This window comes from Capricornis sumatraensis, chromosome 1 (assembly GCF_032405125.1).
Source record: "Capricornis sumatraensis isolate serow.1 chromosome 1, serow.2, whole genome shotgun sequence".
NCBI classification, from domain to species: domain Eukaryota; kingdom Metazoa; phylum Chordata; class Mammalia; order Artiodactyla; family Bovidae; genus Capricornis; species Capricornis sumatraensis.
The window spans coordinates 23,919,287-23,943,147 of record NC_091069.1 but is presented as its reverse complement, the minus strand read 5'-3'; the positions used below and the strand labels follow the sequence as shown (position 1 = coordinate 23,943,147).

Genomic DNA, 23,861 nt, shown 5'->3' with positions numbered 1-23,861 from the left:
ACACTCTGGGAGACAGCGGAGGACAGAAGAGCCTGGTGTGCTGCAGCCCGTGGGGCCACAAAGAGCTGGACACAAGTTAGCAACTGAAAACAATCCTCAGTTTCATGCTATTATCTTCATGTATCCTTGAATATCATACACCTCTTACGAACTATCTCAACTCTGCATGGGTATCTTTATTAAACCAGAATTTAATTTTAGGCTTTTTAAAAACTGATAAATGTTTAATGATATGGAGTCTCAGTACGGGAAGATGAAGAAGTACTGGAGACGGATGGTGGCGATGGCTGCAGAGTAGGAATGGACTCAATGCTATTGAACAGTAACTTCAAAATGATTGAAATGGTCAATTTTATGCTATGCCTATTTTACTACACACACAAAAGAATCAAAAACCCATTTGAGGATCTTTTCTGTGTCTTTCACAGGGTCGTACTTAACGACGTCACTTTGTTACTCAATTGCCAGACAGGAAAAATCTACGTGTAATTTCTCTTGGAATTCAGGGCTAAAATACAACCTGTAGCCAGAGAAATTCACTGGTTTCCTGGAAAAATTAGACTTCTATAATCCAAAATACTTGTATTTTATATGCCAGGAGACTAATATCTTAAATTCAGTGATTAATACTTCTACAAATTGACTGGTATGAGCTTTCCCCCATTTTTAAGTTATTTCTGTTCTTTATTTTCCTATTTCCTGTTCCTTCATGAGAGCAGACCGAGCAGAAATTCAGCAAAGCAGATCAGTTAAAATCTTCCCTCACACATTTTTATTGATTCTTCTAACTTACCTGGACTGTTAGCACCAGGTCTTGTATTATCTTTCGCATGAACTTCATCAGTCTATCAAAAGAAAAAGATGAAAAAGAAGTGGGGAAGGGTTAAGTGATGATTCAGAACAGGCGTCTTTTTTTAAAGGGAGAACTGGATCTAACTCTAGATTCCATTTCAGATATATATCTTAATCATCTATAGGCAAAACCATTCCTCAGATTCAGAAAACCTCTTATTAATTATAGGTCTAAGGCTAATCAATTTTAAATATAATAATAAAAACACAAAGCTGGTTTTTAGAACCCTGTATATTTACAGTAAGCATACCCTTATTATATTAATATAAATCTAACAACACTGAAATAAGTGAGAAGATGGACTCAGGAAATTGGTATTTAGGAAAATAAGGCATATCAAGAAGAATAAAAATACTACTAAAAAAGGAAACTACTGTGTAAGAAGTTACACAGGCAATCCTATGTATTTATAAAAATTATAACAAGGAAGATGGCTCACAGAAGAAACTTTATATGTAGAAAAAAGTAAAGCATGAGCCCATCATTTATTCCATACCTAACAGACCTAAACTTTTCTGGCAATATGCCAAACTTCTCAAAGGTCCAGTGTCTGGCTGCTTTAAGCATCACAGGGAGCTCACGGTTAAACTCATTTATGAATGCTTTACGCTCTACAAATGTGCACGAAGCAGAGTACTTACCCTAATGTGGCTTTTCCCAAGCCTTTCCCAGAGCCTGTCAGTTTTGGGGTTCACTGGGACAACAACGTGGTGCACAGTATCTGGAACAGAATCCTCTCCTTTCAAATCAACCCACGTGGGAAAGTGCATGATCTTCTCAGACAGTTTCTTCACATCAAAAGAATGCAAAGTGGCTGAGCACACAATCACCTAAGACAGAAAAAACAGTATTTAGATAAACTTTTCCTTTAGAGTGACGATAATGAATCCAGCATATGAATACAGACGTGGGGCACGAGGTCGCCTAGGCCTGGAATCTAACACAAGCTCAATACCTGACTCTGCAGCGACAACTAGTGATGTGACTCTGGGTGGGTTAATCTCTGAGCTCCAGTCCCCTCACTGACACAGAAATCACACCACCTAGTCCTCAAGGCCCTATAAAAACTAAGATAAATGAAAAGGGTTTTAAAAATCTAAAATCATAAGGTACTATTTATCTCCTCCTAAAAGTTTCTACCTCTAGAATTCTTCCTAAGAAACAGAATGAGAAAGAGTAATATTTTAAGAAATAATTACTAAGGAAGCAACTGTTTTCCAATAGCTCAAGACATTTTTCCTTCAAAAAGGAAGGCATGCTCAGAATCTTGATATAAATCCTACACTCTCTGTAGAAAAAGGAAAAAAAAAACTAATAATTTTTTACTATACTCTTCTGTTACACTTAAGTAATGTCCTCAAACCTTATTTCTAAAAGCAGCTCATAAGACTGTTCCTTTGGGCATACTATTTAATCAGGTAAGAAAGAAAATGTTTTATGTAGTAGTTAACCGGAAGACACTAAAATGAGAATGTAACAAAAAAGTAAGCATTAGTACATAACAAATGTCTACATGTGTTTGAAAATGCATTAGTTATTGTATACCTGAAGCCTTTTTCCATCGGAGGTAATCTGAGGAATCTGATTGTGAATCCTATTGATAAAATCAGAGTAACCTTGAGAAAGAAGCCCATCCTATAGCAGAAGCAAAAAAAAAAAAAGCATTAGGTTTTAAACTAGTATCTAAATCTTTTCTAAATCAATCGCAAAACAAAAGACATGGAAACTAATTCATACATATCTCCATACTTTCAAAATAATTATTTTCTATTGAATACTGAAAGAGTTAAATAAATTCAACTTTAAAGCCCATGTGACTATAATATGAAAAAAACCTGATAATCTGTAACTGAGAAATCATACTCTGGTACTCTAAAATGAACATGAGAGTTAATAGCTCCCACCACATCTCCTTAAGAATGACTTTAACATGAAAAAACAAAACCTTCAATGTTGAAAAGCTACTTCATCTTGAAAATAATTTGGAAATATATCTCAAGAGCCCAAAACACATAAATGCAATTTGAAATGTTAAAAAAAAGGAAATGTACAAACAAGATAATTATTTGGAGTAGAAAACAAACTTACATATCTAATACTGAGGGTGGTTAGATAAACCATCTCCAAAAACATAAACAAAAAAAAAATTTTTTTCTATTAAAGCATGAGTAGATTTTAACGTACAGCTTCATCCAGGACCAGGAATCTGACTTGGGATAAGTTCAGCTTTCCTGTAGACACCAAATCATCCAGTCTTCCTGGAGTGCCAACGACGATATCCACCTAAAAAATACACCAAAACAGCACCTTATGAAACTTAAAGGACTATTGCAATCACCTTAGAATAGCAACCAACAATGGCCTACTAACAATAAAAACATGCATACTGAAGTAGTCACAGTCAACTACAAATCTGATGGGAGTTCTAGATACTGCTGAAATGTTAAATTTGTATCTGGTTTGAAATTAGTGTGATGACTTTGGCAACTGATTTTAACATTTTTAACTGTTATATATAGTTTAATTATAGCAACTCTGAAATTAAACCAGGATCCAAACCCCAATTCCACTATGATCCACTGTGTAACCTTATCTAATTTAATCTCTTCTAGTTTCCATTTTCTCATTCCCAGGTGGCGCTAGTGGTGTGAACAGAAACATGGGCTTTGAAGTAAGCTCTATCTGTAAGTTATACGATCTGGGGCAAATTACTTAATATTTGGTATAAGTTCTTTTCCTAATCTGTAGAAACGGAGAAAAGAACCATCACAAGGCCTATTGTTGGAACTGCATAAGAAAATGTGTAGAATGCATTTAACAGAGCCTGGCCCATTTCTAGAAAGTACCCAAAAGAGGATAAATATTTTTAAAGTGTGTACAGAATGTATGTGTGTGAACACAATAAGGTATTATATAGAATCATTCAATAAATTAAGACAATTCAAAACTTCTTCTCTTTACCAACAGGGATAAAAAATCATTTCTATTGTTTTTCACTTGTTTTCTCCACTCCAGATTAAAATCGTAACCATCTCCAAACAAATTTATCACTGTAGTCTCATTACTTCAATATTTCACCCCATGAAAAACTGAGAGTACTGTGCTGAAAAGACTTTTAATTTGATCCACTAGAAGGCATTTATAGCCCCATAAAAAATGAAAGTCATTGCTGAAGCTACTGTTTCAACTGTGTTGATAACTATAATCAAGTCTCAGTTCAATCTAGAAAATATTTTCTGAAAATATGGAGATAAAACCATTCAACGTATAAAAACAACCCACTCTGTGCCAAGTACTGTGCTATATACACAGCAGTGAATACAATACCACTCTGCATCCATGTGTACTGTCTCTTTACAAAGGATGCTAACCCACCATGCAAGTTTCCTCCCTCCTCAATTTCAGTAGGTAGTCAGCATGAAAATGGACACCAGGTCTCTCAGGTTCAAAATAAAAAAAGTCAAACTGGAAAAGCCTGCAAGAAATATTTATGTAACTTGGACAACAGCACCAAGCACTTCTTCAAGCCTAACTGCATATGTTGCATAATTCTGCAACTTTAAGAAATTTTATAAATTAAGTAGTTCTATTCTCTGACTCCAGAGCTGACTTCTGGCCCCAGTGTAAGACAGAACACAGGGTTGAGGGCGAGCCAGAGGGCAGTGGGAGATAATAGAGGCCAAGGAGGTAAGATGGAAAGAAGAGCAGAAAGAGAATATATTACAAATTCTCTAAGTAGAAAGGACCTGAGTCCTAACAAGAAAGCTGTGGAATAACACTGCCTTTACTTTGCCATCAGCTGCAGCCAGTACCAAATTTTAGATCTAACTGGCAAAAGCAGATATAATTCCCTAAAAGCTCTGTAGGGAAAATATAAGAAAATCACTTATGGGGAAAATAAATTTGGATGTGAGGAAAAGATAGGGAATGAACATATTAAATCTTTCTTAGAACCACTAAAACATGACCCATCAAGTAAGAACATATCAAAGCAACATTACTATCTTAGAACAATATTAAGTACAGTAATATGATTCCTTGCCTCTAATACGCCATACCAGGTCAAATCAAAACCATTCAGCATAAAATTTCATTTGACAACAGCACCAAGGAATTAGAGGGAGAGCATATTTGCTCACCATGACTCAGTATCAGGCTGTTTAAATTAAGTGATAAAATATTTAGGGAAGGAATGGAAGAGAACTTTGTAAGGAGAAAGTTACCTCATACATACAAAATATTTTATGAAGTTCTACCTGTATTTGAATGGATGAACAATTCAGTTTCCCAAATGTCCTCGCCAGTAAGGAGACTCACCGTCCTAGCTTCGTCCTTGGTAACTGCACAGCCTTTAAGACAGACCTGAATTCGTCTCCCTCCCACTGGAACCACCACCTCACCACCCCTCAGCCTCCAAGGATCACTGCTAATACTTCTACCTTCTCTGCAATCCACCTTATCTCCATTTCTATTTTTCACTCCAGTTTCCTCTTTCTCAGCTATCCCCAGAGAAAATGACTCTTTAATGCATGAAAATGGGAAGGAATTGTCAGGTGCTCAAAAGATAAACCAAAAGAATTCATGTATGTTGCAACTGTGCATGAGGTGTTTGGAAGAGACTGCTGCACCATATACTTTTGGGAAAAGAAAAGGTATACTTGTAAGATGTTTTTGAACATACATATACTCTTGTGATCTTGTTTTCACTTCAGCCTCATTTTTCTTGAAACACAACAGAACTATATTGTCAAAATAACAACACATAATGTTACTTTAAAAGTACAACTTACCCCATTATCCAAAACAGAGAGCTGATCCCGTGCTGCGACACCTCCAATTATCAGAAGCTCCCTGAAATGAATGAATACCAGAATAATAACGTAAAGAAAGATTAAAGCCTGCTTTTTTTTTCCCCCCCAATTCTGAGGAGGTACATATTCAAATTGAATAACTGAGACAGAATCTGTAATAAAAGTCTAGAGAAGGAAAGAAACAAGGCCTTTCATTTGCAGAAGCTAATAAAATGTTAATGAATGGTAAAGTGAGGAGAATGTGAAACCTTAGAACCCAGGAAACAGCAGTCCTCATCTATGCTTCTTCCTATATTAGGATAACTCCAGGCGCCCCGAAATCAGATTTCAATGAACCTTTATAGACACATGTGGTTGTATGCGTATGAAATATACACTCACATAGATTCTTAAAAGTTGCCTCCAGGTCAGTAACTAAAAACTGGGGGATACGGTAAAAGGAGACTTTTCACAGAATATCCTTTTGTGTTTGAATTTTTCTCATTCCAGATAATAATACTTCCAAAAATATGTTTAGATGAAAAGACTGCCTTATGCCAAGATTATTAATTCAATGCGGGGAAAGAATAGACTTTTCAGCAAATGGAGCTAGAACAAACGGATATGCACGAGCGAAAGAATGAAGTTAAACCTCGTTCTCAGGCCACACACAAAAATTAGTGCAGCACGAACCACAGAGCTAAACATGGATATAAGATCTAAAACTATAAAATTCTTGGGGGAAAAAAACACAAATTTTCATGATCTTAGGTTAGGCATAGTCCCTTAAAACACCAAAAAAATAAACAAGCAAACAAGCAGCAAATGAAAAAATAAACTTGACCTCATCAATATTAAACACTTTTATACTTCAAAGGACACTACCCAGAGAGTGAAAAAGCCCACAGAATGAGAGAAAATACATGTAAATTATATATATCTAACCATAAGACTACATATATCTTATATATATATATGTATATGTATCATATATATCTTACAACTCAATAATAAAAAGACAAATAACCCAACTGAAAAATGGGCAAAGGATCTGAACGGACGTTACAAATGGCTGGTAAGCACATGAAAAGATGTTCAACAAGATTAGCTAGTAGGGGAATACAAACCAAAACCACTGTTAGGTACCACTGCACACCCATTAGGAAGGCTGTAACTGTGAAGACAGACTATAAGGAGAGGATGTGGAGAAACTGGAACGCTCACACGTTACTAGTAGGAGTGCAGAATAGTGCTGTACCTTCAGAAAACAGTCAGGAGCACTTGAAGATGTTAAACAATAAGCAACTACGTGAGCCAGCAGTTCCACTGCTGGGCATATACCCAGGAGAAACAGAAATGTGTGTCCACACAAGACTCTGTACACTAATGCTCACAGCACAGTAACCAAAAAGTGGAAACAACCCAAACATCCATGAAGCCATGAATGGATTAATTAAAAATGTGGTATATGCATACAATGGAATACTTCCTGAAAATAAAAAGGAATTAAGTACTAATACACATGGTAACGCTGATGAACCTTACAGACGTTACGGTACGTGAGAGCAGCCAATCCAAAAAAACACATATTATTTGATTCCATTTATATATAATAAGATGTCCAAAAAAGGCGATCGATAGATGGAAATCAGTGGCTGCCCAAGGACAGGAAGGTTAGAGGGAAATGGGAGTGACTGCTAATAGGCAGCATTTCTTTTGAGAGTGATGAAAATGCCCTAAAGTTGGCTTTGATGGTTGCACAACTGTGTGCATATAAGAGAAGTTAAAATAATCTGTGCGTTTTAAAAAGTGAATTGTATTATGTTGATTATATCTCATCATGTGCATGCTCAGTAGCTCTGCTGTGTCCAACCACATGCACTGTAACCCGCCAGGCTCCTCTGTCCTTGGGATTTCCCAGGCAAGAACACTGGAGTGTGTTGCCATTTCCTCCTCCAGGGGATCTTCCCAACCAGGGACCGAACCTGCGTCTCCTGCATTGGCAGGCGATTCTTTACCACTGAGACACCTGGGAAGCCCATATCTCACTACAGCTATTCACAAAAAGATTGTCTCTTTTTTGTAAGTAGCCTACAAAATTACTTCCTGAGTCGGCCAGACAACTTTTGATCATTCATTTAAAAAAATACCAGAAAATACAGAGGTGTCAACACTCGAGTCTCATAAATTCTATGACAGATTAAAAAAATGGCTTTAAGTCTATGTCTGACGCAGGATACAGCATGCTTGGGGCTGGTGCATGGGGATGACCCAGAGAGATGTTATGTGGAGGGAGGTGGGAGGGGGGTGCATGTTTGGGAATGCATGTACACCCGTGGTGGATTCATGACAATGTATGGCAAAACCAATACAGTATTGTAAAGTAAAATAAAGTAAAACAATAAGAAAAAATAAAATAAAATAAAAAAATGGCTTTATGGTTGCCTTCTGCCATCTTAAGCGATTCAGATAGTAAAAAACGAAAAACCAAAAAGCCTTCTATTCTGTGCAAGTCTATTACCTTGGCACATCCCTAACCACCTACCACTCTAGAGCCATTACGTTTCCTAAATCTGGTAACGCCAGATGCCAAACTGGCTCCTTAAGGATCACCTGGAAGACATGCCATTCTTCCTTAAAAACCAAACAAACAAAAGAGCTCTAATTCTTATTTTCTGGAAATGATTCCATATACCCAGAGGAGAGATCAATAAATTTGTAGTTTCAAATAAGGTCCTTAACTTCTGGGTTCGGTAACTACGGTTCTAAATCCATCATTTCTTTTACGAAACTTTACTCTTATCTACCTTTCTAATCAGATATATTTATGTCTGCAAATTTAGCAGAAGAAAACTACATATAACGCAACAATCTATGCTTGTGAGCAGAGCACTGCAGGGCTGAGGAATGTAAAGACTAGCCCCTGCCTTAAGGAGTGTAAAACTGAGCTGGGACGAGTAAAATGATGCACATTTAAGACCAGGAATGCTAACATGACCGTGTGTACGGATTAAAGGGAAGCAAATGCAGTCAGTCGTCTCCGAGGAGGGAGAAAGGACTGGGCTGGTACTGATACATTAGCTTCCCAGAAAGAACCAGGACTTGAGCTGGGTCTTCAAACAAGGGAAAGGTTCAATAGTACTGAACCTCTCATTTCAATAAATACTGAAATGAGAAACACACCACTTGACCATCTTAACAAATAAACTGATCTTATCATCCATCTTCCCTTCCAGGCTTTGTCCAGATGCACGTTAATCTTTACCCATAATTAGAGCGCAAAAATCAACCTATATAAGCATGTTATGTTCTTCCAAAAACACTCCCCTGGGAAGAGTTCCGAACCCCTGATACTAGGCAGGTGCTCTGGAAATGTCCTCTTGTGTGACACCCTCTGTGGTGGCCTCAAGGCATTTCGTCACATTACTGCTGCATTGTTCCTCTCCCTAACACTCTGTCTCGACTTCTGCACACAATTCTATAAAAGCAAAGATGAATTCTCAATTATACCCTCATCCCTAACCTAAGTCTTCACACCTTAGGTAGGTATTCAGAGAGTTACTAAAAGAATGAACTGCATCAATCCTCAAGACAAAATTACAAATTATTTTACTGAAAAAGTTTACTAAGTATAAATTTATCCCTGAATAAGTTTAACTTATAGGACAGATTAATATTTAAAAGATGCGCCTAGGGGACATCAATAGTTCAAAGTTCCTGAAGTTAGATCGTGGGGATGGTTGCACAATCTCGTGACCATATACTAAAAACCACTGAATTGTATACTTTAAATAGTGAATTTTAACGGTGAATGCGAATTATATTTCAGTAAGAAAAGGTAATAAAAGCAAAATTAATAAAAATCGACTGACAGATGTTATGTATGGCATGACTTTCCTGGTATTGAGAAGGTATGGTATGGCTTTTCTGGGATTGAAAGGGATTGTTACTGAGCCAGAAGCTCCCCAAGCTCACTAGACTTGTGGTCTCCCCGCCAGTGGCAGAAAGAACCCCCCAACTAGAGTGACTGGCCTGATGCCCACAGGCAAGGTGGTCATCACTGTGAGACAGGCAAGAGTTAACCTCACCAAGTCAGGTTTAACAACACGTGAGACACAGTGATACATTATCTATGCAAGTGAAGTGATGAAGCTAAAATTAATGAAAAGGACCCTTTAATGAGTTTTTACTCTATTTTGCAAATTATGACTCTTTATGTTAAGAGACACAGGAAAAATCTCAATTTACTTTTTGGACTCTAAAATCACTGTGGAAGAGGACTGTAGACATGAAATTAAGAGACACCTGCTCCTTGGAAGAAAAGCAAAGACAAACCTAGACAGCATATTAAAAAGCAGAGACATTACTTTGCCTACAAAGGCCTGTATGGTCAAAGCTATGGCTTTTCCAGTAGTCATGTACAGATGTGAAAGCTGGACAATAAAAAAGGCTAAGCACCGAAGAACTGAAGCCTTTGAACTGTGGTGTTGCAGAAGACTCTTGAGTGTCCCTTGGACTGCAAGGAGAACCAACCAGTCAAATCCTAAAGGAAATCAACCCTGAATATTCATTGGAAGGACTGATGCTGAAGCTGAAGCTCCAATACTTTGGCCCCCTGATGTGAAGAACTGACTCACTGGAATAGACCCTGACGCTGGGAAAGACTGAAGGCGGGAGGAGAAGGGGACGATAGAGGATGAAATGGTTTGATGGCATCACCAATTCAACAGACATGAGTGTGAATAAACTCTGGGAGATGGTGAAGGACAGGGAAGCCTGGTGTGCTTCAGTCCCTGGGGTTGCAAAGAGTTGGACATGAATGAGAGACTGAACGACACCACCACTTTTTTTAAATTGAACTCTTCTCACTTAAACAGGACTTTTATATGGAAACTGTTACTATATATCAAAATCAAATATATTTACACACGCATCCACATGCATATTACACTTCCCTGGTGGCTCAGGCGGTAAAGTGTCTGTCTACAATGCAGGAGACCTGGGCTCGAGCCCTGGGTTGGGAAGATCCCCTGGAGAAGGAAATGGCAATCCACTCCAGTACTGTTGCCTGGAAAATGCCATGGACAGAGGAGCCTGGTATGTTACAGTCTATGGGGTCGCAAAGAGTCGGACACGACTGAGCGACTTCACTTCACTTCCACGTGCATATGTACACGCCCTGCATTTCTCCCTTGGTTTTTCCTACTTTACTCTTCTTCCGAAACATCTCAGGTCTAAAGACAACAGGCGTTTGAGTACAAGAGGACTCCTTACCTTAACTTAGGATTATCGATGTATTTCTTAAACTGCTTGACGTTATTCAGAGTTTGTTCAGCCAACTCCCGGGAAGGCTCGACGATGAGAGCTTTTGGAGCATTGGGGAGAAACTTTGTTTGTGCCACCTGCGCATTACCTAAACAGAACGAAGAAGATTGGGGTACATCTCAGGATATTTCTGTTTTTAAGATGACAAGCGCAAATATTCCACCATCAAAATCTCAGAAACAACTGTCAGGCAATATAGATGGTAGTCGAACAAAACAAAGATTCCTAAAATGAACTACAGCTTCTTTAAAACTAGCTGTAGTAATTTTAATTGATCAAGCATTATTAATTGAGCATACGCTTTGTGACAAATAGGCTTCCCTGGTGGCTCAGACAGTAAAGCATCTGCCTGCAATGTGGGAGACCTGGGTTCGATCCCTGGGTCGGGAAGATCCTCTGGAGAAAGAAATGGCAACCCACTCCAGTACCCTTGCCTGGAAAATCCCATGGACGGAGGAGCCTGGTATGCTACACTCCATGGGGTCACAAAGAGTCAGACGCAACTGAGCGACTTCACTTTCCTTTCCTTTGTGATGAATGAGCTTTGAGATGTACTGAGCTTAAATAACTGAGGCAGAGTAGGCGGCACAATGTTTAGAGTGTGCGCTCAGGAGTCAGACGGCTTGTATCTGAATTTAGTTCCACCTCTTCCTTATCCTATAATCTCAGTCAAGACCCTATTCCTCAAGTTCTTTGTCTGTAAAAATACCTTACAGGGTTGTTGCGAAGACTAAATAACGCAGGTGACACCTAGCACAGCGCCACGGCATTTAATAAGCACACACCCTGTAAACCCGAGACACCATCGTCATCATTACGATCAGTTTCCCCCAAATGCCCGGCCTGAAACCAGTACTTGGGAGTTTATGAATTGGGTTCTGACCCTGGATTTTACTGATGTGTTCAATAAACAAGAGAGACTAAACCAGCCGAGGAGAACCTGGGCCTCACTGCGAGAAGCCTCGGTCACTGGAGTTCTCACCACACCCCCTTCTTGAAACCCTCAGCCCCTGGGGTGCAGTACCTACCTGTGTGCTGCGACTTGACAACGAAACTCTCCGGCGCCTTGGAAAGGGCAACGAAACCGTCTTTCGGTGGAAACTTGAACTCTTCTTCCCCGAAGTTAAATTTGAGTTCCGCGTTCTAGGATTCAATAAAGGAGAAAATGGTGACTCTGAACCGAAGAGCAAACTAACCACGATGAAATGATGAAGATCAGATTAGCTTGTAGTCACAGCAACATATCTCTAATTACCTTCAAAACACAGGCAGGAAACAGGGCTTGGTTCTTCATATGTGGTGGTATTTCAAATGCCAGACCAAGATCTTTGCCTTAAAAAAAAAAAAGAGAGAGAGATACAGAAAATGAATCAAAACAACCAGAAAAGGACCGCCACATGCTCACACCGTCAAATCTACCAGCCTATTTGTACTGACGTTGCCCCTCCTGGTTCTGGCATTAACTGTGCTGCCTAATACCACCTTCTCAGAGAAGCCTCCTCTGACCAACCCCAGACCATCACCTTCCATTCCCTCACCCAGACTTACACCCTTTCAGTGCCCACTGCTCCCTCCTAACATACCACAGATTTGTCTGCCTCCCCCACCAGTAGGTAAAGCCCACAGAACTGTACATAAATGTGTCTCCTCCCTTTTCTGCTGCACTCCAGAACCTACCACCCTGCCTGACACATGGCAAATGTTCAGTCAGCATTTGTCTAAAAGAAAGGTAAGGAGGAAGGGAAAGAGGACTGAAGACAGTGAGGGGATTTTAAAAATCACGAATACTGAATATCATATATATTCTCCAACGAAACAACCCATAGAAAGCTTACCGTTTTTGGAGAATTTGACATGGCCTTTATCTATATCTAGGTAACATCCAATGGTATCATGCATAGTGAATTCCTAGAAAACCAGAAAGTCAATTAATAAAAAGCAAAATTGAAAATAAGGTTAAAAGTTCAAATATAGTTGCATCCAAAGTAAGTGCTACTATTGCATAATAATTACCTAAAATTCTAATGCAGATGTTAAAAGTGCCTACTCTATCTAGCACATCACATATAATAACATAAGCATCGGACACGCTTCTTAGAATCCACATGATATTAAGGCTCATCCACGTTACTACAGACACAGGTTACCAGAACAAGTGTATTTAGATATAATTCAGAAGAAGAAATGAACACCCCAAGCATTAAAGTCAAAGCCCAAATCAAAATGGGGTGAATACAAAGAAACTATGGAGGGGATAATGAATGGTACAAATGACAAGTAGTTTTTTTTCCATTTTGTATCATTTCTTCACCGCAGTCCAAAACTGAACTTTCTGTGGAAAATGTTCAGAAAATTCACTTGAACTTGACAATCGTTTCTATACCCTCAGTCATGTCACAAGTGATCAAGTATGCAAGAAAACGTACTAAGCTACAATTGAGTCATCAAAGACAACTTACCTCTCCATAATTATCAAACTGCTTGTTGTGGGATTTCTTCCCTGTTCCACCAAAGCCAAATCCAAACTTGTCAGTACCTAGATTTTAAAAGTATTTTATAAATGTGGGAAGAAAAAGTATAAAGTGAAAAGCACCATACAAGCAGCTTAAAAGCTGAAGATAATTTGAAGCATCTACAAGTACTGTGTGGTATGTATTAATGCAGACTAACTTTACTGACTTTACTCTTACCCTCAACGTTATTCCTCCTGATTTTATGATGTTACAGTATCTATTTTTTGGGGACTTCAAATCTTTCTTGGAATGAGGTAGGGAATAGGTAAATAATATTATTTCTATGTCTCTAAATATAAACTCTGTATGGTTAAGTTTATTATTCCACTCCCCACTAAAATAAAACGTTAAAAATTCACCAATGGAAATCAATAAACTCAGTTTATTTAGAAACACTTACCGAGGTCTAGGCATGCTTGCATGGTAGACCACCCAACTCTGCACAACCCTTGGTCATGACAGGATACCTCATAGTAGTGCTTCCCTACAGGGGCAAAATACTTTTGAGATTTACATAAATCGTACACATATGATTCATTTACCATGCAGCCACTTTTCCATTTAGACATGAATCCGAGCAAACTCCGGGAGAGAGTGAAGGGCAGGGGAGACTGGAGTACTGCAGTCCATGGGGTCACAGAGACTCAGATGCTACTGAGCAGCTGAACAACAACCCTTTTCCACTGTTTCTGAATTATATTTTATATGTTCCAGATGAAGACTTGTACATCTTTTTGCAACATTAAAAATCTTCTCCGATCCTCACTTTAAAGCTACTTTAAAGAAAGCTGATGTACTAATACATCTCCCCAAAAGTTTGTAGGAGCACAAATGTTGCTTAATACCTTTCGTTAAGCCTTTGGTGGCTCTGCATCCATGCCATTCCTTTACTTCTCTGCTCTGACAACAAAGACCATCTGACCCAATTGCTGGATTTGAGAAAAACACAGAAAACCATGTCAGTAGAGATGATGTAAATCATGCACTCTGAAATAAGTATCGTTCAGTCTCACTAATAAGATAAATTTTCGCTTGTTGCAATGTTCTAGGGACTAAGAGCTGCTGATTCCTGAAGGACAGCAGCATCTTCTGTGTGAGTAACTACCCCCATTCAGCCCCTGGAGGACCATGCCAAAGGTCAGGGACTAGTTTCTTTACTGTGACCTGTTGACCTGGACAGCATTTTACCACAACAAAAAGGAATCAACACAGTACCTAAACCGACTTGCACTAAAGCCAGCTGCACCAACAACACTTATTTAGACAACTATTCTCTAGAGTCCCTTAAAGAAATGGATACTAAGGACGATACCTGTTGCTCTGATTTTATGCTGAATATAGTGCTATACTAAAAGGAAAAGAGAAGCTGTCCCTGGCTTGCTCCCTAATCTGTGGATCCACCAATCACAAACAGAAAGCAAGGAAAGTCTGAATAAATAACCCTGTGGCTGTTATTTGCTAATACAGGACTCTCAGACATGATGTTCTATATTATATATCACAGTCAGTCTTAGCGCTAATTGGTGCTTTTCGGCTTTAAGTAAAGCATTTGGCCTTTATCTGTACTAGAAACGGCAACTTTTGTCCTAGTTTGGGCTTGCAAATTATACCTGGCACCTGACTATAGAAGAAATTTTTTGAAAAAGCATCTCATCACACATTTTCCTTCACTTATCAGAAACTACATTATCTATTCAAAGTATAAATTCTCATGAGTACATCATATAAACCTCTGAATTTTTCAAAAGTTCTCTGACAATAGTAAATCTTAAAAATTTTTGTGTTTAAAATTCTTTATGCCTACATACATAGTTAAACTAGATACCACATGGTGAAGAGCAGCATTGGGGTTGCTTATTTTTGTCACGATTCCTCGGGCCCCCTCTACCTTTCTCTGTATCCTGATTTTCTTCCTCACTGACACCTGGGGAAAATTCCTCCAAGTCAACTCTACTGTTCTGACTTGTTCTTCCTAATGGCTACACAGCAGTCCATGGATACACCCTAACCTTTGTTTACTATTCTGGCAGAAGCATTTACTTTGCTGGTAGTTTTTATCATTACAAATAATGTTGCATCCAACAGCTCTGAATGTATATCCCTGCATACGGGAAATTTTTTCCCAATGAGCTTGATCTTCCAGGAATATACATTCTTTAAATACTAATAGATGATGTAGAACTGCTTCTTAGAGAGGCAGCCAATTTGTACATTTGTATCACTCTTCTGGATTCTTGCTAATCAGATGGTATAAAACAGTCACGGTTACTTTTAACTTTCCACTTCCCTACTACCTGTAAAGTTGACCTTTGCATGTTTATTGCCATTTGGATCTGCTCTTCTGTGAACTGCCTATTCACATACGTTGCCCATTTTCCTTATTGGCTGTTTACCTCTTTCTTACTAAAATAAGTAACCCTTTATCAGCCATCAACACAAGAACCCCTTATCAGTTTATAAGGATTCTTTATCTTTCCTCAGCACTGCATTAAAAACAAGTTTTTGAGTTATAAATATGTTGCTAAAATCTCTCCACTTACCGAAAGCAGATCCTCTGTCATATGGGTTCATTTGCCATTTGTTCAGCACTAAGCAAATTAAAAGAAGAAAAGTTAACCCTAAATAAACATAATTTAAAGCATTCTACAGAAAATAAAGCGAATATTTTATATTTTATATCATACCTTAACTCCTCTAGGTTCAATATAGTTTTACACACTATTTGGAATGTACAATTAAAAGTGTTGCTGCTTTGATTAAAGGCAAAACTGAAACATGTCAAAATAATAGTCACTGACCCACCAAGGGCTCAAACCTTTTCTGCTCTCTTGTTTCAGTGGCTTTTTATAGGATGGCACTGATAAAATGAAGTTCTGGCGACTTCAGTCATAGTGAAAACAACCTACCAATGTATCAGAGTCTACTTATCACTTTATCATAACTAAAAGAAAAGCCAGTCCTTTATCTTAAATAATTCAAAAGTCACGAAGTATTTTCCTCCTTATGTCTGTGGAATCAGCATTTTCCTTTTCTAAAGTATCTTAAGAGTCTGAATAACCAAAGAACCGCAATAGCTAAAGAGAACCTGATGTGTTTTCAAGCCCAATTTCAGTCCAAAATAGATATCTTTTCTGGACTATTTCTGGTCAAATGGTATCTACCATCTGCTTAAACATTCTGAATGTTCTCTGAGGGTCTCCATTCACTGTGGGCTCAAGTGAGCTACTAGGAATTAAGTTAAACAGTACGTTTGAGAACAATATTCTCTCTCCAGATCCCTTCAATGATTTAACAATTACACCATCTCTCTTTTTTGTTTCTCTGTGTTTCAGTACCTAGCTTCTTTATCTGTATGTAATAGGACATGGTTTTCAGAACCACAACCATTCAGGTTATCTTCTGTGGAGTGTTCCCTTTCATCATCATCTCTCATAAATGATGGCTGATAGCCATTACAAGCTCTGAGACTATTTCTAAATAGACTAATAGTCTAGTGTTCACATCCATTATCTCACAATTCATTTCCAAGTAAGTTCATTCTACAAACTCTGTGACACTGTTACTTTCAAACTCCTGAGAAGAAAACAGTCGATATGCCAGCTCATGCCACTTAAGCTTACAATGGTGTCACAACCGAGTTTTGTTTCATGAAACAAAAGTGACTTAATAAAATCACAGATTACTCAAGATAGAATGGAATTCAGAAACCATTTAATAAAAGCGACAAAAGCTGAAGATGAGGAAATTGATGTAAGATTGTTGATGGCCCCAACAGAACCAATCTTCATGGTGACAGGACTGAAAATAAGACACCGAGTTTAAAATGTACACTTTACATTCTAACTTCTTGGGCTCCTTCCTTCTATCTTAAAGAACAACGCATGCCTCTTTCCCTGTAGGAGGCAGTATTTTCTACCACTGGGGGTTTTCCCTCTACCAATTATTTGTAAAATCCTTCCTCAATGCCAATTTATCTTCGATGAAAGTGAAAGTCGCTCAGTCGTGTCTCTTTGCGACCCCATGGACAATCCAGTCCATGGAATTCTCCCAGGGCAGCCTTTTCCTTCTCCAGGGGATCTTCCCAAACCAGGGATCGAACCCAGGTCTCCTGCACTGCAGGCAAATTCTTTACCAGCTGAGCCACAAGGAAGCCCTTTATCTTCAATATTATGCATAAAAGCTATCAAGTTAAGAAAAACATTAAAATAACTATAATTTCCAAAATGCCAGTATTTTCTCAAAGGAATTAATACTAATGTTAGTATTTTAGAAGGGATCGTCTTTCAGTGTTTACGCTCTGACTTTTAGCATTGATGGTTTCCACAACACCAAGTGACAATACCATCCCCCGTGTATCAACAATAAAAGTGCACACTCAAACCTCATGTCTTTAAATATCCAGCATGAGAATTACTAATTTATACAACAGGAAATTAATAATATGCAAAAAATCACCTGAAGCACCAGTTTTAATTGTCGCTTTTCCTTTTTTGCCTTCTTGTTGGTCTTTCAGAGTTTCATACACTATCTGAATAACCGGAATACTGAAAGCCTAGCGAAGAAACAAGAGTGCTCTATATTAGTAATGAGATATCAGCAACAGTTTAATAGTCAATATAAATTGTGAGAATTATGCATGCACCTTAAATAATTAAATAATACACATATTCCTGATTGCTGCTCTAATTTGCCCAAAGCCAAAATATCAGTAAGATAACAAGAGTTGACTGAATGAAAGAAATAGGAGCCAGCCAACAGCCCAAAATAATAAGCAATAGGCACCTACAGAATGAACTAAACTGAAAAGGATAAATATTACTCTCGAGTCTAGACCAATAGATCAACCTCTAATTGCAACCTCTTTATTTCTGGAGCCACTACATTAAAATTCAGAAGTGAGTATAAATATTAAAGATACTGTAACTTTTCCCAAGACCAGTTTAAAACTATATTCTTAAAGCCATATTCTTGTAAATCTTTTTCAGAATTAGCTAGCATGGCAACAAAAATATCACTCGCAGTGGCAAGCAACGAATTTTTTACATTTTGGAAGGAGATTATTTGATTAAATATTTCAAAGCAAAAACCACTGTTTAAAGACCCTGATGCTGGGAAAGACGGAAGGCAGGAGAAGGACGACAGAGGATGAGATGGATGGATGGCATCACCGACTCAATGGACAGGAGTTTGAGCAGACTTCAGGAGATGGTGACGGACAGGGAAGCCTGGTGTGTTACAGACCACGGGGTCACAAAGAGTCGGACATGACTTAGGTGACTGAACAACAAAAGTTGCTTCAAAAATCAACTCTTACAAAGTCAACTTAGAAGTTTACTTACCCCAGTTTTTCCACTTCCTGTTTCTGCAGCCTAAATGAAAAAAATAAATAAAGCTTAAATTGCCAGCTAAAGAAATCAAATTAGCGTGATAGCATGTAGAAATCTCTAACGATACACAAGCTAGCCAGATTATTCCGATTTCCTCATTCTTTTGACTACTGCCAATCTTGCCATTTCTTTTCCATTTCCTTCTGCAATCTGTTCGCTTTTCCCATTGCTAACAGTCAAATTTAAATCCTGACTATGCTAACACCCTAACGCATCTCACCTCTCAGAGCTATACTACAAGCTGCTACCAAATCAGTCTTCATAAAAGAAAACACACTTCTAACCATGCAAGGCATCTCTAGTTAAACATGTCCAATGATCCCCACTGCCAACAGACACCCAAATTCTTTACCATGATCCTTAAGAAAGGGCTCAGATAATCTGACCCACCATATACTCCCATCTTATCTCAAGTTACACCTCCCCACCCCCGCACCGCAGACACACGTATGTCATGCTACCACTGAGTGAACTACTCTGGCATCATATCCTGCCTTCTCCTATTCCCTGTTTTTGCCGATGTGCTCTCTACCTGGAGGGTACTTCTCCTTACTGTCCCTTGTCCAAAATCTACTTCCTCCAAGCCGAGTCCTTTACAATTCATTAAGCAGAAGAGTAACTGCACCCCCACTTGAATCTTGTCACGCACTGCGTTTCTAAGGCAAATCCTCCCTTGTATGACATTTATCTGTGTACCTGTCTTACTGAGTTACTGGGTTTAAGCTTCTGAAGGACAAGGACTGCATCGTATCCACCTCTGTGTTCCCCACAACTCCTACCTACTTATTTTGAATGGAGCATATGGATCTTCAATGTTGGTAAATAAACAAAATTAATTTGGTGATAATATCATTTTAAAGCCTATGGGGCCTCTTTAAGTGTGCAGTTACAAACAGCCCCAGAATTGTGTTTCCCTGGCTTCCGACTACCCCACCATGTTTAAACATACCATAAGGACATCACCTCCTCCTAGGATCAGGGGGATCGATTCAGCCTGGATATCAGTTGGGAGACTAGGAGAATCATTTTGAAGAATTTTAGTTAGTGAATAAAAAAAGAAAAAAATATCACCTAAGCTCATTAAGTCATGTTAAACAATAAACCTAGATGAGAATTTTATTTGGTACACACTAACAATCTTTTTTCAGCTAAAAATATACCAATGTTTAAAAAGGAAATTCTACAATTTAAAGAATCACAAGAAAAAAACTGAATTTCACTTACCCAACTGGGAGAAACAATCTTTGATAAAATCACTAACCATTATTTAAATTGTAAAACTCTGCTGTCACAGGAACATACAAGTTTTTAAAGACAGAGGTACTTACAGCCAATCCATCTCTTCCACGGCTTGTGCAATCTCAGGCATAACACCCATCTCTGGAAATAAAAATTAATTTTAAAGATTACACATAGTACTAAACAAAATTATATTGCTCTTGACCCAGAGGGATATTGTAGGGAGGGAGGTGGGAGGGGGGGTTCATGTTTGGGAACGCATGTACATCTGTGGTGGATTCATGTCAATGTATGGCAAAACCAATACAGTATTGCAAAGTAAAAGTAAAAATAAAAATTTTAAAAAAAAATTACTGTTCAGTGGTGAAACAGGTTTGAGGCAACATTCAGTTACAAAGTGTCTACTGAGTATAAATTTTGGAGAAAGACCTTGAAAGTCAAATTCATGCTCTCACTACCAATGTGACCTTAAGCAAGCTACACACCTATTTCCCCACAGAAAATGGAGCTAAAATACTGCCTGCATTGTAGGGATATGGGGCAATTACAGATCCTCATATGTAATGCACCTGGAACACAGCTGCCACTTAGTCATGATACCCAGCAGCAAAGAGTGAGTTTCCTTTCTACCACTAGTGAGAAATCTGCCGGAATTAGAGGGTTCCAGACCAGTACCTTGGTGTTTCATCTAGAGATAATGTGGAAATCATGTGTCTTGCCTCTGTGAGGACCATGTGAATACCCTCAGCGATTTGAGACAAATGAACAGGTAAGAAGAGGGAGCCCACATTCACAGGTAGCCATAATCAAAACTATGATGAACTGAAAGGGAGGGGCTGGTGGTGAGAACTTGGGTTCACTGGAAATGTCAGCTGAAGAACTTCTCTGTTCTTACCTGTTCACATGTTTTAAGTAATTTACATCAAAGCGAATCCTAAATAAATAGGCCAGGTTATTTCTCACTGGATTTTGAAATTTCATCACTTCTCAAATGAACTGTAGAGTTGTATGGAATAGTCAGTTGTATTTCTTTCCAAATAAGAAGTGATCTTTCAAGTCTGCATTTTAAAACTGTAGCTTTTATTACTGTTATCTATACTACAGCATATATTTCTATTAAAAAATGAACAATACTCAAATACATCCAACCCCAAAGATAAACTATTTGGATATTTTTTATTTCTTATAATTGTTTGTAAAAAGGCATAAAATAAGTCTATAATCCACTGCAAAAGTAGCTCCCACACGCCCCCCCTCTACCACATCAGGTGAGAAGACTCATATTAGCAGTCAACAGTAGATACAATACTAACATTTTATATGTGTGCTCAGTAGCGCCTGACTCTTTGTGGCCCAATGGACTGCAGCCAGCCAGGCTCCCTTGCCATGGAATTTTCCAGGCAAGAATACTGGAGTGGGTTGCCATTTCCTTCTCCAGGGATATTCCTGACCCAGGCATGGAACCTGCACTAGTGGGCAGATTCTTTACCACTAATGCCAGCTGGAAAGCCCCAGCATTTTATATAGTGACCTAGTTAATATAAACCTTGATGACATAAGAAAGCATAAAAATCTCTTCCAAAAAGGCAGGCTCTCCTACCCCTCAATCTCTTTGACAAAATCCACAGATTGAAAAACTAATCCAGGTCAAAAGTACAGCCAAGCTGACCTTTTTAAAAAGTGACCCCATGAGAGTCTAGGTGTATTCTCTCTCCTAAAATGCAAACTGCTTGAAAAAAGAGTGAAGGTCTTCAATAGGCTGGATCCATATTAAGTTGCTTGTGGAACTATTACATTGCGAGCAGCAACTAAAGACGGCTTTCAGCAAATTCCAGGCAAGTTCTTGTTCCACACTGGTCATACTCTTTGCAGATTTGCTTTGAAACCATGTTTTCTTTAAACAGAACATTTTTAATACTCAAAAGAAAAATAGCAATATTCATGCTCTTTAATTCCACTATTGTCTTTATATCACATCACAGACTCTTCCAGCCCTTTACCCTAATATTGCTGAAATCTGTGCATGACTCCCAAAGAAGAGACCCTACAAAATGACAACCTGGAGCTAGCTGCTCCGCACATCTAAGCTCTGAAATCTTGTTTTAGGAGAGCTGGTCAAAGAAAAACAGCTCCCAGTCTGTGCAGATTTCCTCCTGTCTCCTATGAAACCCAACTAAAAACATCAGAAATCCTCCTCACAACTAAAAATATGGAATTCCTAATGTTCTAATAGTAGAAAAATGAAGAAAGTAACAATACTAGGTTGTATCTGAAGTCATCTTAATAGATTAACAAACATTAAAGATGGTTGGCCTAATTGCATACATTTATTGCTAGGTAAATGTACAACTTTCAGTATGTAAGGCTGACTGCAACTTGTGGACGTATAAAGGAAGAATGATAAAGAAAAAGGAAAAAAAAACAACTGTCCAGGTACGTAAGCCATCTCAAATTCCTTTTCGGAACGAAAGAGAGTATCGCCAGAAAACAACGATTTTGAAAAGTGTGCGCTGAGCTCATGTTTACCTGGCTGAAAAGGCTTTCCCTATAGCTTAGATATATGTAACGTTACGGTTGATGTTAACAGCGCTTAACAACGAAGAAGAATCAGGTTTGCGCCTAGGACTTTTCTTTTTGGAACGGGCTGGGGAAAACTCTAGATGCAGGATGGTCACTTCGAAGGAAGCCTTCTCTGCGCGCCCCGCTGCCTCCCGGCCCGGCCCGCCCCTCCCCGGGCGCGAACAGAAGACGGTTCCCTGCACCACCCGCCACGTCAAAGCGCAGGAGGCCCGGGGCTCCGAGCGCAGCTGCAGCATCGCCGCCGCAGCGGGCGGGACAGCCGGGTGCAGGGCGGCTGGAAGGAGAGACAGACGGAAGCAAGCACCGGGGAGGCCCGGTCAGACGGCCAGCATCCAGACAGCAAAAGGCTGTCTCCCTGCAACAGCGAGGCGCACCGATCGGGCCTCCCGCGCTGCCACTGGTTCCCCCGAACCCGCCCCGGGAGCGGGCAAAGAAGAGATCTGCCTAGACAGCTCCCTCCTGAACCGCGAGGCCCCTCTCCGCCCCTCGGCCCAAGTCGAGGCGCCGATCAGGCCGCCCGCTCCGGACCCCCTGCTCCGCGGACGCACCGGAGAAGGCCGCCATCTTCGCCCGGTCCTCCGCCGCTCAGCTCGCGCTCCCTCCCTCCGCCCGGACACGCTGCGCGCAGGCGGCGGGCGCTTCCGCCCTCCGGCCGCCGCCCGTGTCTGCTGCTTTCCAATTCCGGGCAGGCACACAGCCTCGACAGAACGGTTCCGGGCACAGAAAGACCCGCCCCTGGTCCTCACAACACAAGCCCAGTTCAGCTGCGCCTTGGCTTTTCCTGAGGAGCCAGGACCCGTCTTCATTAGACGAACTCAGAGTTACCTTTTACGTCAAGTATGCTGTGTCATCAGGACCACTTTCTCACGTATAAGGAAGCAGGCCTTTCGTAATGAGGCTCACACAAGGTCCAGCATGATCCAACAACAAAACTGTGTTATCTCTGTTACCTCCCTCAGACCCCGCAACTTCTCACAGATAATTAGCAGGGCTTTCTGGTGTGTGAATGACCTGGAGAGAATGTACTGAACTCAATGTCAAAAAAAACAAAAAATACTAGGGAGAGAAGAGCCTGGCACCCAATAGCCATTTATTAAGTACTTTTGGCTGATCTCAGCCTCCCAGCCTCCCATCCTCAGTGTTTGATGTAGTATTGAAATTTTCAAATCTGTTT

The 23,861-nt window shown here is 39.5% G+C and overlaps 1 protein-coding gene across 1 annotated transcript in view; it reads right to left on the bottom strand.

Annotated features, from left to right (window-relative positions):
• DDX1 (DEAD-box helicase 1) overlaps positions 1–23,293 on the bottom strand; it is a 31,014-nt gene extending 7,721 nt beyond the window's left edge. The window contains exons 1-18 of the mRNA XM_068964165.1: positions 23,236–23,293; positions 20,197–20,248; positions 19,818–19,881; positions 18,821–18,850; positions 17,937–18,033; positions 16,022–16,069; positions 14,327–14,410; positions 13,882–13,965; positions 13,428–13,504; positions 12,804–12,876; positions 12,224–12,300; positions 11,997–12,111; positions 10,918–11,056; positions 5,644–5,704; positions 3,038–3,136; positions 2,399–2,488; positions 1,495–1,683; positions 794–845 (exon numbers count right to left, since the gene is read on the bottom strand). Of these exons, the coding sequence (XP_068820266.1) occupies positions 794–845; positions 1,495–1,683; positions 2,399–2,488; positions 3,038–3,136; positions 5,644–5,704; positions 10,918–11,056; positions 11,997–12,111; positions 12,224–12,300; positions 12,804–12,876; positions 13,428–13,504; positions 13,882–13,965; positions 14,327–14,410; positions 16,022–16,069; positions 17,937–18,033; positions 18,821–18,850; positions 19,818–19,881; positions 20,197–20,248; positions 23,236–23,251 (1,447 nt within the window). The 5' untranslated portion in view covers positions 23,252–23,293. The remainder of the gene's footprint in view (positions 1–793; positions 846–1,494; positions 1,684–2,398; positions 2,489–3,037; positions 3,137–5,643; positions 5,705–10,917; positions 11,057–11,996; positions 12,112–12,223; positions 12,301–12,803; positions 12,877–13,427; positions 13,505–13,881; positions 13,966–14,326; positions 14,411–16,021; positions 16,070–17,936; positions 18,034–18,820; positions 18,851–19,817; positions 19,882–20,196; positions 20,249–23,235) is intronic.
• Between the last annotated feature and the right edge of the window lie 568 nt (positions 23,294–23,861).